Below are 13,646 nucleotides of genomic sequence, written 5' to 3' on the forward strand. Positions count from 1 at the left end.
CATAAATGTACAAAACGGTTTGGTTTGATTTTCTTGGAAGCTTGTACACTACAAGAATGTGGTTTTGGCTTATCGAATTCTATGAAAAACTAGATCTAAACAGATACAAGGTTGCAAATAGTTAGGCTTAAACTGTTTGTGGACTTTATAGCTCAGAAAAAGCAAAGTTGGGTTAAAGAGTAAGCAACGAAAAAGGAAAAAGAAAGTTCCTACTTTGTCTCTCCCTTTATGGAGGTCTTGGAGAGAATATGTATGTTAATCCTAAACAAAACCAAGGTTCTACAACACCAAAATATATATGCCTGTTTGTTTCATGAGAAAATGGAAAATTGGGTTTCTGAGAAAGAAAGAAAAATATTGGGGTGGCAAAGGAGATGGAGTAGTCATATAGGATCATCATATGATAAGGTTTGAAGAAATGATGTTGAAGCCTTTGTGATGATGGCCCTTTGTGGCAAAAGGAAGTGAAAAAGGGAGGCTTGGCGTGCTTAGGGCAATGCAATGAGAGAGCATGGCTCTATTTTGGGAGGGCATATTAGATAATACTCCTGATTGTGTTTGCTATCATGTTCCCCACTTTAACCACTTTGTGTGTGGTTGTGGGTCTCACGATTATAGCAAGCATGGAATTCATTTTATTCCTCTCCAAATGGTCCACAATTCACATGGATGAAATAGTATAAAAAGTGAAAGGCAAGGTAGCAATGACCATTGTCTTGTCACTTGTGGGTGTTTTGAAGAAAATAGTGTATTGACAACCGGTGACGGTGCAGAATATTGCGTTATCTAGTGAAGTTGAGTGTCTACTCTAGTTGTAAGTTTCAATTTAGGTTTTATTTTACATAAACGATACTAGAGGAGAGGAGACGAGTGTTGAGAATGAGTTCCACATTATTGAGAGAGGACTTTGCTTGTGCATATAAATAATAGCGCTATTCTCATGCTGCCAATTGATTTTATAGTGGAACATCAATTTTCTTCAACAAGAAAATATGACTTTAACTTCATGAATTCTTTTAACCAACCGAAACTCTTGAATTTTAATTTATGAGGGCAAACATAAAATCTTCCTCTTTTCTTTGATGATCATTTCTCAATTTGTCATCGACAATCTAGAGTGCTTTATTATGTGACACAACAAAAGTTATAGCATAAGGGGTTCACAAGTGATCACACTTGAAGGTTCATAGGACGTCAGGGATATGTGAGAGCAACTTTCGTTTTTTTTTTTTAATTTTATTGAATGAAAGATAGTCCAAAATACAACCATAGAGTTTGCGTAAATAATCTGACAGAAACCCTGACGACAAAAGGAATAAATGAGAAATAACTTAACCCAAATTAACAAAACAACCCAAATTAAATAAAAGTGCAGTTTTGACCTTTCAAAAAGCCTCGAATGCCCAAATTATCGTATATTATGGCAAAGTAACAAGTTTGATCTGTCTCGTCATTTTCTTTTCAAAAGGTATTATGAAACAAAAACAGACACCAATAAACCGAAAACAGTAAACTTTGCCTGCGCTATTGAGCAATTGTTCCACTTCTACGTCATTATGTGTTTGAGAAGTGCTGTTATATCACAATTGACCAAAAGTACTATTAGATCACAAGGTCTTTTTCATGCCTTTTGATGCTATTTGCCGACAAGGCAGATGATGATGATCGTATCGGTATTTTGCAGGCCAACAGGATAGCCTTCAGATTCTTTTGGTAATAATTTTAGAGATTCGTGAATTATATTTGTTCATCTATATCATACGGTTAGTTTTTATCAAGTAGTTTTATTTTAAATAAAAATATTAAAATAATTTTTTATCGCACGATATACGATGAACAGATACGATTGATTGGTCTATGAGATCCTCACAGCCGGATTCTTTTGCAGGGTAACAGAAAGTGTTTTTTGAATTAAATATGTGATGCTTTAAATGTATTTCAAATATTATTGGGAGAAAAGCATTTTTCAAAAAAAAAAAATTAATGAAAATGGTTTGAAATTTTTGAGTTTTAACAATAAAGACAAAATAAAGAATAAAGTGAATAGTACCAAGTTTAACTTTTTAATGTAAAAATATGATTTTTTGTTAAAATGAACAGTACCGCAGACTTTTCGTTAAAACTCCAAATTCATGCACAGGAGTGGAAATATATGATAGGAAATATGATATCAACTTCTACATGGTAAGATGGAATTTGCAGAACACTTTTTTTCTTGTGTATATATAAATTTTTCAATTACAAGTGATATTATTACTTTAAGCAACATTAGGAAGATCCTGAGACACATTGGGCTGTGAAAAACCTTATTCACTAAGACAATCCACTACTTGCAGAACACTTGTTTCAACCAAATAATACTGAAAACAAGCAATTGTACACATAGCACGTAAATATTGTTCTCTCATTGTTGTGATCAGTAAAATTACCTTCGTAAGGATATATGAGTAACCAAAGGAAAATTTTCCAAGCCAAAGCTACAGATAAAGGCCTTGGGGCTTTATAAAAAAAGAAGGAAAATTAAGAAAACAAAAAAGAGTGGCAATTAAGTAGGCGCGCATATTAAGTAATACAGAATCTCCGCATATTTGCGTGCTTGTTGTGCATCAATGGAAGTTGGTATTTGAATTGTAAGTCAAACCCACATTCCAGCTTGAAGGAGCAACATTCCAGGCAATTATAGTCTCTTTGCTTGTGTAGGAAGTTAGCCTGAAAGAGAGAGCTTGGCCTTTCAAGGTTGCAAATGCCTGGTATGAAGCTCCCCAGTTATGGCTCATTTGTATCCACCCTGATCTGCTTCCTTTCACCCACATGCTTGCAATGTCACCTCCTCCTCCCACATTCATCACATACACCAACAACCAGTACCCGTTTCCTTGGAAAGAGAATCGAAGGCCGCCCGACCTCATGCACGGCACTCTGCAAGAAAATCACATAGAAGATTTAGAATCCAATTGTGAAAATGTGATCATATAAAATCAACTATTTAGTTAAGGCCAAATCATGATTTTGGTTGCTATAATTTACGCAAAGTTTCATTTTAGTCTCTGTGGTTTACTAAGTGTTGCAATTTAGTGTTAAAAAAAAAAAAAAAAAAAAACCCTAATGTATCCTAAATTTTAAGGCGTACCTGCGATACATGACGGGAACAATGCCGGCCTTCCACTGAGCAATTTTCATGAAGGCAGGTTTGGCCATGTCGAAATGGGTGCGGGGAGGGTTGCACCAGCCTCCGGCATTGGAGTCCTCGGACCAGTTTGGCGGACAAAGGTTGGTGGCGGTGACGGTGGTGAATTTAACATTTCCAAAGCATGCACTTGTCCCGTAACATTTTATCTGGTAGCAAGTTCCGCAAGCATATCCGTTGTTGAATAGTGTTGAGCTCAATGCTGCTGTATCTGTACCATACCCATTACTGAACAAGTTTCCATAACCGCAAGCTCCTCCTGTACCAAGAAAACAGAATAATTAAGAATAGGGATTATTAATTAATTGATAAAGTACTTTATTTGAATATATCTGTATTCATCGTTTTTGCTAGCCACACTTTTCTTGTGTGGCAAGTCACCGATATAGTGAATCGAGAGAAATTTATACGCAATTAGTTCCAACAAAATAGTATTGCATGTACCATGTTTACTGACATATAAATGAAAAAATGGGTAACTTATTTTATCATGTGTTTGAATATGCAGTATTAATTTTAGTTTGATAATATAACATGTTAGATATTTGAAGGACAAATAATTTTCTCAATATATGTGAAATGAACATCATACATACCCATAGTCTCGGAGGCTGTCTCATCACCGTAAAAAGTAGCGTGGGCAAGGTGCCATGGACTCGGCCGGTAAACGACCTTTGCAACCACTGTTGTGCTAATGGTTACCAGCATCAATGACATGAGAAGGAAGCTGAGGCTCGACGAAGGAAGGAAAGACGCCATGGCTGTGTTGGTAGAGGTTCCTTTAAGACTCTGTAGGATGATCGAAGTACAAGTGCAATGCCAGTTGGTCCGTTTTGCATGCCTTATATAATGTTCAACTACAAAACATTTCATGTAGCTAGAAAAACGACTTCGTGGCCCCAACGATGTTTATGCTGTACAATTAGTCAAGTAGGAGTATTATATTATTTGCTTATAAAATCAATAGTTTCAGTGAAATGTTTTCGTGGCATCTAACGTGCTGGCATGTATATTAGGCGGTTGATATTTTAATTTTTTTTATATATAATTTAATTATATTAATCGTCCAAAGGATTTTATGTTTATTGAAAGAATTAAGTTGGTGACTAATTGCATGAAAAAGGATACATTGTGTTTGATTACAATAGTATTATTTGCTCATGTTTTAAGTCAAAGTTAAAAAATTCATTAGTTGGATGAGTAATCCAACGGACAGAAGACAAACATAGATTTGACTTATTATATTATAGAAAAGTATTATAATAACCGGAGGTTATCTAGAATGGAAATGGATCCTCTCCGGATCCCTTCCATCAAATCTATCCAGTCAATGAATCGAGGTTCTTGAAATTTGATCAAATGATTAAAGTTATTATAACTTTTAAAGGGATCCCTGTTTTCCGCGGTTGGATCAAATTGCAAAGGTCCTGATTCATTGACTGGGTGGATTTGGTGGAAGGGATCCGAAGATGATCCATTTCCAAATCAAATATAATTAATTATGATCAAGGAATTTTAGTGGTTGTAACCAGAAAAGTTGTTGCTTGATAAAGAAAGTTGAGGTCCACCTATGGGGAGTAGTCTAATACTTATTATAAGCATATGTAAGGTTCATTCTCTCATCAATGTTAGATTCATTCTCAATACGTTCTTTCACGGTGAAATTTCAAGCCTAACACATGGACAACACAACTCGGGTTACGTGGAGCATGTGTGGCTGTTGGGCTTCACACATGATTTCCTGAGATTTTGTGTTAGGCTATTTGTAAGAAAACAGGTATTGTAAATTTTATTTTTCAAAATGACAATCATGTTTTTAATTTACTAATTTCTTGCTCAGTTTTATTTCTAGAAGTTTTAATTGTCATGAATATATGGCGTATATACAGAAGTCAAAGTAAATGTATGTATGAAAATACAAAGATCATTTTGGATTACCTATAACAATTTGCTCAAAAATATAAAGATCAAAGTAAATATAGGTATGAAAATACAACTATGGGTGTAGATGAGTCGAGCCAAACCAACTAACAAAGTGTTTAATCTTAACTCAAATGATATTATTTGTTCAAGCTCGAAATTTTTTTTATAAACGTAGAATCAACCTCGCCTTGGCTTGACTTAGCTCCTTTGTAAAACGGATCCGAGTTTTTATTTGGCTCAACTTAATGAAAATTGATTTTTTTTGAAAATTAAACAAATAAAAAAATAAAAACAAACTTGGAAATGATTACATGTCCAATATATGTAAAAAGCGAAATGCTCATGGGTTTTATGAGCTGAACATACCAAAGCTCAACATTGACTCATTTTTCTAGCAGGCCTAATAATTTGTTTGAGGCTCAACTCGTTTCTTTTACGAATCAAGCTTTAACGAGTCAAAACAAGTTGAACACGAGTCAAACTTGAACTGTTTGAGCCGATTTGTACCTCTAAGTGCAACCTATATGTTCTTGAGTTTGGGAAAACAAGTCAATAATATTTTTGGTTTAGGCATATTTGTCGATTTGCCCCCCAAACTTGCATAAAGCTACCAATTTCCTCTCTGAACTTTAATTTTAGCCGATTACTCTCTTAAACTTTTATAAATAGCAAATTTTCCCCTTGACGATTAATTTTAAAATTTTCATCCATTTTTTTATCACGCGGGCAGTACATGAAAACTGTATGGGGGAAAAATAATGGAAAATTCGATGGATGAGAAGTGGATGAAAAATTCTAAAATTTGACGGTTTTGGGGGGGGGGAATTGGCTATTTATAGACTTTTAAGGGGTAATCAGCTACAATTAAAATTTAAGGGAAAAATTGGCTAATAGCGAAGTTTAAAGAGAAAATTGAAAGCTCTATACATGTTCCCGCGGGCCCCCGGGGGGTGGGGTGGGAACATGCAAACATGAAACACCTATTTGGTTTATTTATTTCTTTATTGGGTTATAGAGTGGTTGCAGACTCCTTGGGCTTTCTTGCCTTTTGATTCTTTGGGCTCAGACCCATGACCCGTACCTATTTCTTTGTCATGACCCATGAGCAGCATAATTAATCAAGTCTCGTACACGACAAATTTCTGTTACATCGACCCCAAAACCCGAAATCGTTATCAGGCAAGGACTTCGACAATGGAGAAGAGAAGCAGAGACGAAAAGATGGGAGGGCCGGGTCCCCAGACGCGAGGCCCACCCGGAAGACAACTTCCGCCACCACCTCCTCCGCCTCACTCCAGGGGTCCGCCGCCGCCGCCGCCTCGCCCCCGCTCCGAACCCATCGACCGTGAAAAGGTACTCTCCTTAACTTTCAGCTCTGCTATATTACTTCTTTAGGGTTTCTTTATTTTTCATTTTTTTTAAATTTATTATTTACTTTTTGCTAGCTGGTTTATAGGCATATATTTATGAACAGCTTTGTATTTTTGTATGTAATGCAAGACTTGCCCTCTGCTGCTCCGGGTTTTCACTAAGGTATGTGCAACTCAAGTTTTTTTGTTTTTTTTAGGTTATTTTTTGCAGTTCTGATATTAATTTTTAGTATTTTTTGAATCTTTTATGCTTGTGAAATTTGGCTTCTAAGTAATTGGAGTTAGTGATTTTTGTTGGAAATTCAAATTTTAGAAAAACCCATATCTTATTTACTTCAAATTGGCTTCGAAGCAGGTTTTGCTGATTTTGTTGCAGAGGATAGACTTAGGTAAAATTTGGTATTGGGGTATTTTTTTTTGTTTGTTTTTTTGCCCAATTAACAGAGCGAAGGGAGAAGAATTGAAAATTAAGTTGGTATAATTATGTCTCTCAATTTCTCTTGGCCTTGAAGGTCATTGCTCGAATTAGACCCTACAATCAGTTCAGTAGAAGGTTATGGTGGTGATTCTGAGATAGGTGTTAAGTTAGGTAATGAGGAGAACGAAGTATGTTGGGTTTCTAATACCGTTAAGACTTTGTTTTGAAATTATGGGGAAGCTTTGTATAATTTGGAGCTCGTGTGTTACTAATGAGAAGATAGGAGAAGTTGGCGGTATTGAAAGTTTGGAAAGTGGATGTTAATATAAAGGGTTGGGTGCTGTTGACATTCCGTTTCAGCCTTTTACATTTTCTTTCAACTCTTTTTCTTTGGCAGATTGGAGCTCATCACAGTGAGGTGGACTTTGCAGTGAGAGGCAATGAACCCAAAGATGAGGTTCAAATTTATACATGGAAAGATGCAACACTTCGTGAGCTAACTGATCTCGTATGTTATCTGTCTTTCATAATGTCATGGGTCATGTCATCCTATCCTCTTTCCCATATTTGGTTGAATAACATTATATTACTTGCTCCGAAGATGATTCTAGTTCTTTGTCAGGTCAAAGAGATTGCTCCAGAGGCTAGGAGAAGAAATGCTAGGCTGTCTTTTGCATTTGTATACCCTGACAAGCGCGGTCGTTTTGTGGTGAAACAGGTACTTGCTCCCTTCTCACTTAGTGATACATGCATGCATCACAGTACACTTTTACCCTTTGTATTTTCAAATCTAGCTATCAAGATGAGGTAGATACCCGAGGACTGCTCTCTGTATCCTCCGCTCGACAGATAAATGAGTCCTCTTTAGTGCTTCAACTCAAACTTATTCTCATTCAAGTCAAAATAATAAATCATCTCGATAGAAAAAGCGATATTCCTTTGTACATTTTCACCTCTTTTCAGTAAAAGAAAATTATGCTTACACCAATATGTGAAATTATATTTCAACCGTCGTATGCAATTATGAGTTTAAAATTCACCTTATAGCAAATTCCTTACTATATTTCATACTGATCTGATCCCAAGAAATTAGTTCCAGTTGGTTGGTTGGGTATGCAGTATGATTTTGCGCATTTTCCAGCATATAGCTAGGTGGGAAACAAAACAATTTTGCTTGTGTACATATACAATTGAACTATTTTCCCCCGCTCTTTTCTTTTTGTTAAAAATCGTGTATTTCTTGGATTTCTAAGGTTGGGATGACAAATTCTCATGGAAACGGGAGACAAGTGGATGAAAGCAAGGCACTGAATGATCTTAGCTTTCAGGTAAACTGAAATTTTATGTCAAAGTTTATTGGAGTTTGACGAAAAAAGGGGTGTTCTCACATCTTTTCATTTTTTGTAGATTGGAGATTATTTGGACGTGGCGATTCTATAGAGAAGATGGCTGTAGCATTAGCACTGATGTTTCTTCGGAGGCAGCATTTTGGATGGATCGAGTGGGAAGGATGCCGTTAGAGTTTGATGCGATGTCCATTTTATTGGATGTCTTAAGCTTTAGCTGCCTTTACTCAACTGTCTTGTGGAGGCCGTTTGGTATGTTGTAAGGATGTTTAAACTCTTCGGAAGGATTTCTGTAATCTTAGTGCCGATTTTAGTTCTTGCTGGATACAAGCATTTCATATTTATTGAAAACAAACCCAAATAGAAATGCTTTTCAACTTGAGTTATTTTCCAATGTTCTTGCATCGGTAACTCTGTTTCCGACCTACAAGCCTCGTTTAGCATAGAGGGTCGGATTGAAATGGATACCCTCTAACCCTACCATTTGCTGGGTGGTTGGGATTAGAACGGATAAGTTTTCGGACAGAGTAATTCATCTTCTACCTCTGACATATCAAGAAAACAGCGATTCCATTGATTCCAATCCAATTTTCTATACCGAACGAGAGAACGAGAAAACAATGTGCACACGGGAGCTGAAGAGAACTGATAATCGAAGGCATAAGACTAAATCTGAACCGTCTGATCATGATATCTTCCTCTTTCCTTGTATTCATATTCACAATCAGCTGTTGAGATGTTCCAAAGAGACCCCAAAAACAAAGAAAATTGCATGTTCTTCTTCAGCACAGAAAACGCTTACACAATACACGAGTGCTGATTATTCGTTAATTACATTTATGCTACATTTTATTTGAGCTCCCAAATTCTGATCATGCATTGCTTCCTTCTGGCAACGTAATCAGGCGCGACTTCGAATCATATACCAGTGGAGTTCCGCAGCTGCAGTAAAATGTTACTCATCACAGTTCAAATTAAATGGAAACACAACTTTTGTAAATCATGTCCAAACGAACACAAAATCCAAACCAAGAGAAAAGTATAATGCTTGGCTCATGCCATACCTCTTTCAATGGCAACGTGGCATCATACTTATCGTACAAATGTCATAATTAGAATGCTTCATTTTTATGGTTAACCGTCAATTTGTTTGATTCATATGAATAACTAATTGGTCTACAAATCCAATGATTTTTTTTTATTCCATAAATGATGTTCAAATGATGATAAAGAGAAAGAACGATTGCAATTTAAATATTTGTATAATGAAATGATGCCACTATCATCAATGAAGGAGCCAAGCAGAGTCCAAGGGATAAAATCACACAAGTGGAAACAAAACAAAGAAACGTCAATAGTAGAATAAAATGCTACAGTCAGTTGCTCACGCACGCTTGAATGATTTCTGAGTATTGATGCACGTGAGCTCCTTTGTGGAACTTACATATATCTAAAGACGGTCAGAAATCACCCACGTGTGCGTGATGGATTGCACCACTCATCTAGAATCATGATTAGGTTTATACTCACTTTGAGCATTTGATGTTGTTGGTGGAACCACCATTTGAAATGGAAAGTATAGTCCCAAAGAATGACAAGTTCTCTGTACCACAGTTTGGACAAGGGCCCTAGACAAACAAATGTGAAATGTTAAAAACAATACAGTATCCACAATTTACGTACGTATTCTTTGCAGACATCCCTAAGAAATGGCATTTGACAAGACGGAATCCTACCTTCAGGATCAAAACATCCTTGATAATTAGCTTTGTCAGTGCCTGAGCTAAGTAAACTATGACAGGCACAGCAGCAAACCATGTAAAAATGAAGCTGAATGGCTCCGGCAGCTGCAATCCAAGAATTTATGAAAGGTTGTTTTGAATGAGTGTAAAATGGATACATACAGCAACCAAAACTTCATGGTTACAAGTTGTGTGTAATTAAAACAATATACCTCCAAAAGATATGTGATTTCGAAACCGGTCAGATCATCCAAAAAGAAGAACCTAGCAGATGAGGAAACAAGATTGTTGATTAATTCGTAGATTAGATATCATCTATGTAAACTAGACGAAAACTTCGGTGACAAGAAGTTATTAGCTGGTTAAGCAGTTGACCATATTTCGTTTATGCGCACGGAGCAAGCAGGTTTAAGCAGATGACTTACGCTGCAAGTGCGACAACAGTCGCAGGGACATTCAGCAGCAACATCTTCAAATAATCAACAGTCAGGTCACTGTAAACCTGTTGGAAGAAAGTTAATCAGTACAACCAGAACTTAGTTAGAACTTAGTTAGCCTTTTATCCCCGATTTCGCAACCAAGGTATCTCACAGAAATTGTATTAGAGAAAGAAAAAAGGACAGTAAAACATCCATGTAAGCTTAAGAAAACAAATAGTACTACTTAAACAACTCTTTCCATGGTAAATCAGCAGAAGTGCAGAGACATTTGGAGGACAAGCAAGAGAAAAATCTTTAGATCCGGTATTAAAGTAATGGGTTTTAATCAATACGTCTATAATCAAACAGGCGAATACGAAAAACTAAAGAAATATTTTTTTCCTAAAGAGATAATCCTTGTGATATTGGGTTTACATTCACATTTTGCAGTCCTTATGAAACCACAAAATTAAGGGTGCACAAGGGTAATTCATACATGGATATATAGAGAAAGAGTGTGAAAACTCAGCGTTACGCACCTTTCTAGTACGGAGACTGCATCTTGGACCCTCGACTACAATATCACTCCCTTCCGTCTGAAAAGAAGAAAATTATGTTCACCAACTGAAGCAAATGGAAACGATAGATAGAAGAAACTATACTATTAATCATATTATGCGTGCCTAAACATGAAACCAACACACACTCACCTTTAGCCTCATTTTCAGATCATCATACTCTTGATCTGTCAGAATTGGTTTCCCAGACACATAGGCCATTGAGGCTTCCAGAAACTTCTGTTCATCAGAACCTGCACAGTAAAATTAAACACCAGAAACTGAAATTGTATCTTAGAAATATTACCATTATGAAATCCCAAGATATTGTGGTGCCAAGTCTCATTCAGAAAAATAAATGAAACACTACGTACTTAGCATGACGACGCTGCTGCCTTCCCACATGAGTTCCTCCTTAAGGTTATCGAATTCCTCATTTGACATAATAGCTTTTCCGTCATAGTAGAATGACTTTACGAGCAAAGAGAAGAAGAAACCATTTAGCATCTCAAATGCGAACATCTATTAGTACTTTCTTGGATCGGTTTATCCATGGAATCATAATGTGTTTAATAGCAAAACACTATAGTACTATAAAACATTAAAATGTAGTGTAAAATTACTTGTAGAGCTTGAAGAAAATCTTGTTCAAGTTCACCCAAAGACTTCTTCTTCTGGTCTATGCTACAATACGGCAAAATTTTACTGTCAACGACGTCATCATTTTCGACCTTGCCTGAAAAAGGATATTGGACATGATTCAGGAAATATTCCAAAAACAAACCAAGAAAAGAGTATAAATTTCTGAAAAAGAGAAAGAAATGATTTTCAAGAACTGACTGCAAAAGAGATCAGCATACGTGGTCTACATAGCATTACTCGTTAAATTGTACAATAAAACTTCGTATGCAAAAAACTTGTCCACACTTTATGGTGTCAGCTAACATAGTTTAAGACTGAATCATGAATAAGTCCCTTTCAATCTGCATTAAAACTAAGAAAGTAAAACATCAAATTGAACATTTTCTTCTTCTTTTATTGTTATTATTTTTAATTTTTATTTATTCAAAAGTTTAAATTATTAAATACTATCATGGCTACTGCGACTTAAGAATTAACTCATTTGTATACTTAGGTTGGTGGTCCTATTAATCTGCCCCTACCTATGCAATGAAGTAAAAATTGTATCTTCCACATAATATCTGTTTACTAATTAATTAGCACACCCTTTATCACGAGGAGGCCAGTTGGCTAGAGCAGTGTTTTGCACCCAAGTTCCAATTTCCACCCTCATAGGTTAGAATAGTTTAGAATATTGCTATATCGAACAGAAAATATTAGGACACCCTCTATCGTAAGCAAAGTGTGAAATTACCACACCCCTGTAGTTTTGGTGAGATCAATACTGCACTGAACTTGATATGATTACTTAATTAGTTTGTTTCAATTATTAAAAAAAAAAAAATATGCTCAATCAATTTCATTCACTGATTAATCAACACTGCAATCAAAGCAGCTACCACAAAAAAATATAATTCAAAGCCTTATATGGACAGATGATCCTGACCTTGTTGGTCAGCGGTAGCCTTAGCCGGAAGTACCAAAAGGCGGCGGCGGCGGAGGCATAGCTGTCTGCCACTGATCTGAAAAGACTCAACCCTAGTCGAGGAGGAAGAAGAAGCGGAGACAAAGGGCCTCTGAATAGAGGGATTAAAAGGGGTTGTAGATGTTAAGGTGAACCCTAATTTGGTGGCCATTGGAACTGAGAAAAGCCACTAATTCTCTGGTTACAGAGTGAGCTGAGTAGTCAATGAAGACAGGATTTTTTTTGGTAATCTGAATTTTGGATTCATTTTTTTGGGGGGTGGGATTGTTTGGAGGGAAAGCGAAGAGAAACAACATGCGAAGAGATAAGGTGAGTGGGGAATGTGTGGAGGGAAATGCAACGGCTCTATTGTCCTCCAATTTCAGAGACACTGTCAAAACTCGAAATAGTATCAAACAAAACACTTACAGTTCCACAGATGTTTTCATCATCTTATAAAATCTGCCACGTCCTTATAGAAGACAAATAATTGTGAAGATGCGTGAACAAGATATCCAATGCCTTGTCAAAGGAGAAATTAAGATGGGATTCCATCTGAAAGTTCAAAGACATTGCATGTGCTTCTAAGAACTAATCTCAATATGGTCAATTGCTTAGGTAAAATTTTTTTTGGGTAATAAAGCAGCTTTGTTCTCCACCTTACTTAGGGGTTGTTTAACCATCACGTTTTAGTTTGCGCGTTCTTCAGGGCCTCAACCCACATCTTCATTTCATTCTCATACCACGCTAGGATTGGCAAACGGGTCGTGTTTACCGTGTTTGTGTGTTTTTTGTGTAACATCTGTTATTTTAACGGTTCTTAATAGGTCGGGTCATTTTACCCAATAGGTAAAAATGACCCCTTAAGAAAATACACTTTTTTTTTTCTCTTTCTAAATTTGAACATACCATATTGACACATAAATATTACTTCAAAATATCTTAACATTGCCACAAAAATATCTTAACGAGATTCGCTCGATCCAGAGAGAGAATTAGAGACAAAAGGAGCAGATCGACAGGTGGTGAGTTACTAGGCTGTATGTGGTGACAGTGGTGTGGTGGAGGGAGCCTAAAGAGGGTGGTCGTGCACTTGTGG

The 13,646-nt window shown here is 36.4% G+C and overlaps 3 protein-coding genes across 3 annotated transcripts; 1 reads left to right on the plus strand and 2 right to left on the minus strand.

Annotated features, from left to right (window-relative positions):
- Nucleotides 1-2,400: 2,400 nt before the first annotated feature.
- Nucleotides 2,401-3,984, minus strand: LOC137721874 (expansin-A7-like). Its single transcript, XM_068460904.2, has 3 exons — nucleotides 3,784-3,984; nucleotides 3,131-3,446; nucleotides 2,401-2,919 (listed from the first exon to the last, which is right to left on the minus strand). The coding sequence occupies exons 1-3, from the start codon at nucleotides 3,944-3,946 to the stop codon at nucleotides 2,607-2,609; spliced, it is 792 nt and encodes a 263-aa protein (XP_068317005.1). The 5' UTR covers nucleotides 3,947-3,984; the 3' UTR covers nucleotides 2,401-2,606.
- A 2,257-nt stretch (nucleotides 3,985-6,241) lies between these two features.
- Nucleotides 6,242-8,626, plus strand: LOC137723463 (histone deacetylase complex subunit SAP18). Its single transcript, XM_068462659.2, has 6 exons — nucleotides 6,242-6,463; nucleotides 6,611-6,643; nucleotides 7,296-7,406; nucleotides 7,521-7,616; nucleotides 8,152-8,226; nucleotides 8,306-8,626. Exons 1-6 carry the CDS (start codon nucleotides 6,305-6,307, stop codon nucleotides 8,336-8,338), a joined length of 507 nt encoding a protein of 168 aa, XP_068318760.1. The 5' UTR covers nucleotides 6,242-6,304; the 3' UTR covers nucleotides 8,339-8,626.
- A 285-nt stretch (nucleotides 8,627-8,911) lies between these two features.
- LOC137723461 (PGR5-like protein 1A, chloroplastic) lies at nucleotides 8,912-12,994 on the minus strand. The gene is made up of 10 exons (XM_068462658.2): nucleotides 12,530-12,994; nucleotides 11,586-11,698; nucleotides 11,337-11,433; nucleotides 11,116-11,216; nucleotides 10,945-11,001; nucleotides 10,412-10,488; nucleotides 10,199-10,250; nucleotides 9,981-10,091; nucleotides 9,775-9,872; nucleotides 8,912-9,186 (listed from the first exon to the last, which is right to left on the minus strand). Exons 1-10 carry the CDS (start codon nucleotides 12,717-12,719, stop codon nucleotides 9,117-9,119), a joined length of 966 nt encoding a protein of 321 aa, XP_068318759.1. The 5' UTR covers nucleotides 12,720-12,994; the 3' UTR covers nucleotides 8,912-9,116.
- Nucleotides 12,995-13,646: the final 652 nt, after the last annotated feature.

The sequence above is a fragment of the Pyrus communis genome, chromosome 4 (genome assembly GCF_041283825.1).
Source record: "Pyrus communis isolate YQ-2024b chromosome 4, ASM4128382v1, whole genome shotgun sequence".
In the NCBI taxonomy this organism is placed as follows: Eukaryota; Viridiplantae; Streptophyta; class Magnoliopsida; order Rosales; family Rosaceae; genus Pyrus; species Pyrus communis.

What these genes read in the sequence shown, in the direction of transcription:
- LOC137721874 (XM_068460904.2), bottom strand. Translation starts at nt 3,946, where the DNA reads ATGGCGTCTTTCCTTCCTTCGTCGAGCCTCAGCTTCCTTCTCATGTCA. An exon ending in GACAGCCTCCGAGACTATGG is followed by an intron (nt 3,447 to 3,783) that starts GTATGTATGATG and finishes TTCTTGGTACAG; the next exon opens with GAGGAGCTTGCGGTTATGGA. An exon ending in GTTCCCGTCATGTATCGCAG is followed by an intron (nt 2,920 to 3,130) that starts GTACGCCTTAAA and finishes ATTTTCTTGCAG; the next exon opens with AGTGCCGTGCATGAGGTCGG.
- LOC137723463 (XM_068462659.2), top strand. Translation starts at nt 6,305, where the DNA reads ATGGAGAAGAGAAGCAGAGACGAAAAGATGGGAGGGCCGGGTCCCCAG. An exon ending in TGCTCCGGGTTTTCACTAAG is followed by an intron (nt 6,644 to 7,295) that starts GTATGTGCAACT and finishes TTTCTTTGGCAG; the next exon opens with ATTGGAGCTCATCACAGTGA. An exon ending in TGAATGATCTTAGCTTTCAG is followed by an intron (nt 8,227 to 8,305) that starts GTAAACTGAAAT and finishes CATTTTTTGTAG; the next exon opens with ATTGGAGATTATTTGGACGT.
- LOC137723461 (XM_068462658.2), bottom strand. Translation starts at nt 12,719, where the DNA reads ATGGCCACCAAATTAGGGTTCACCTTAACATCTACAACCCCTTTTAAT. An exon ending in ATCTGAAAATGAGGCTAAAG is followed by an intron (nt 11,002 to 11,115) that starts GTGAGTGTGTGT and finishes TCTTCTTTTCAG; the next exon opens with ACGGAAGGGAGTGATATTGT. An exon ending in AAATCACATATCTTTTGGAG is followed by an intron (nt 10,092 to 10,198) that starts GTATATTGTTTT and finishes CTTGGATTGCAG; the next exon opens with CTGCCGGAGCCATTCAGCTT.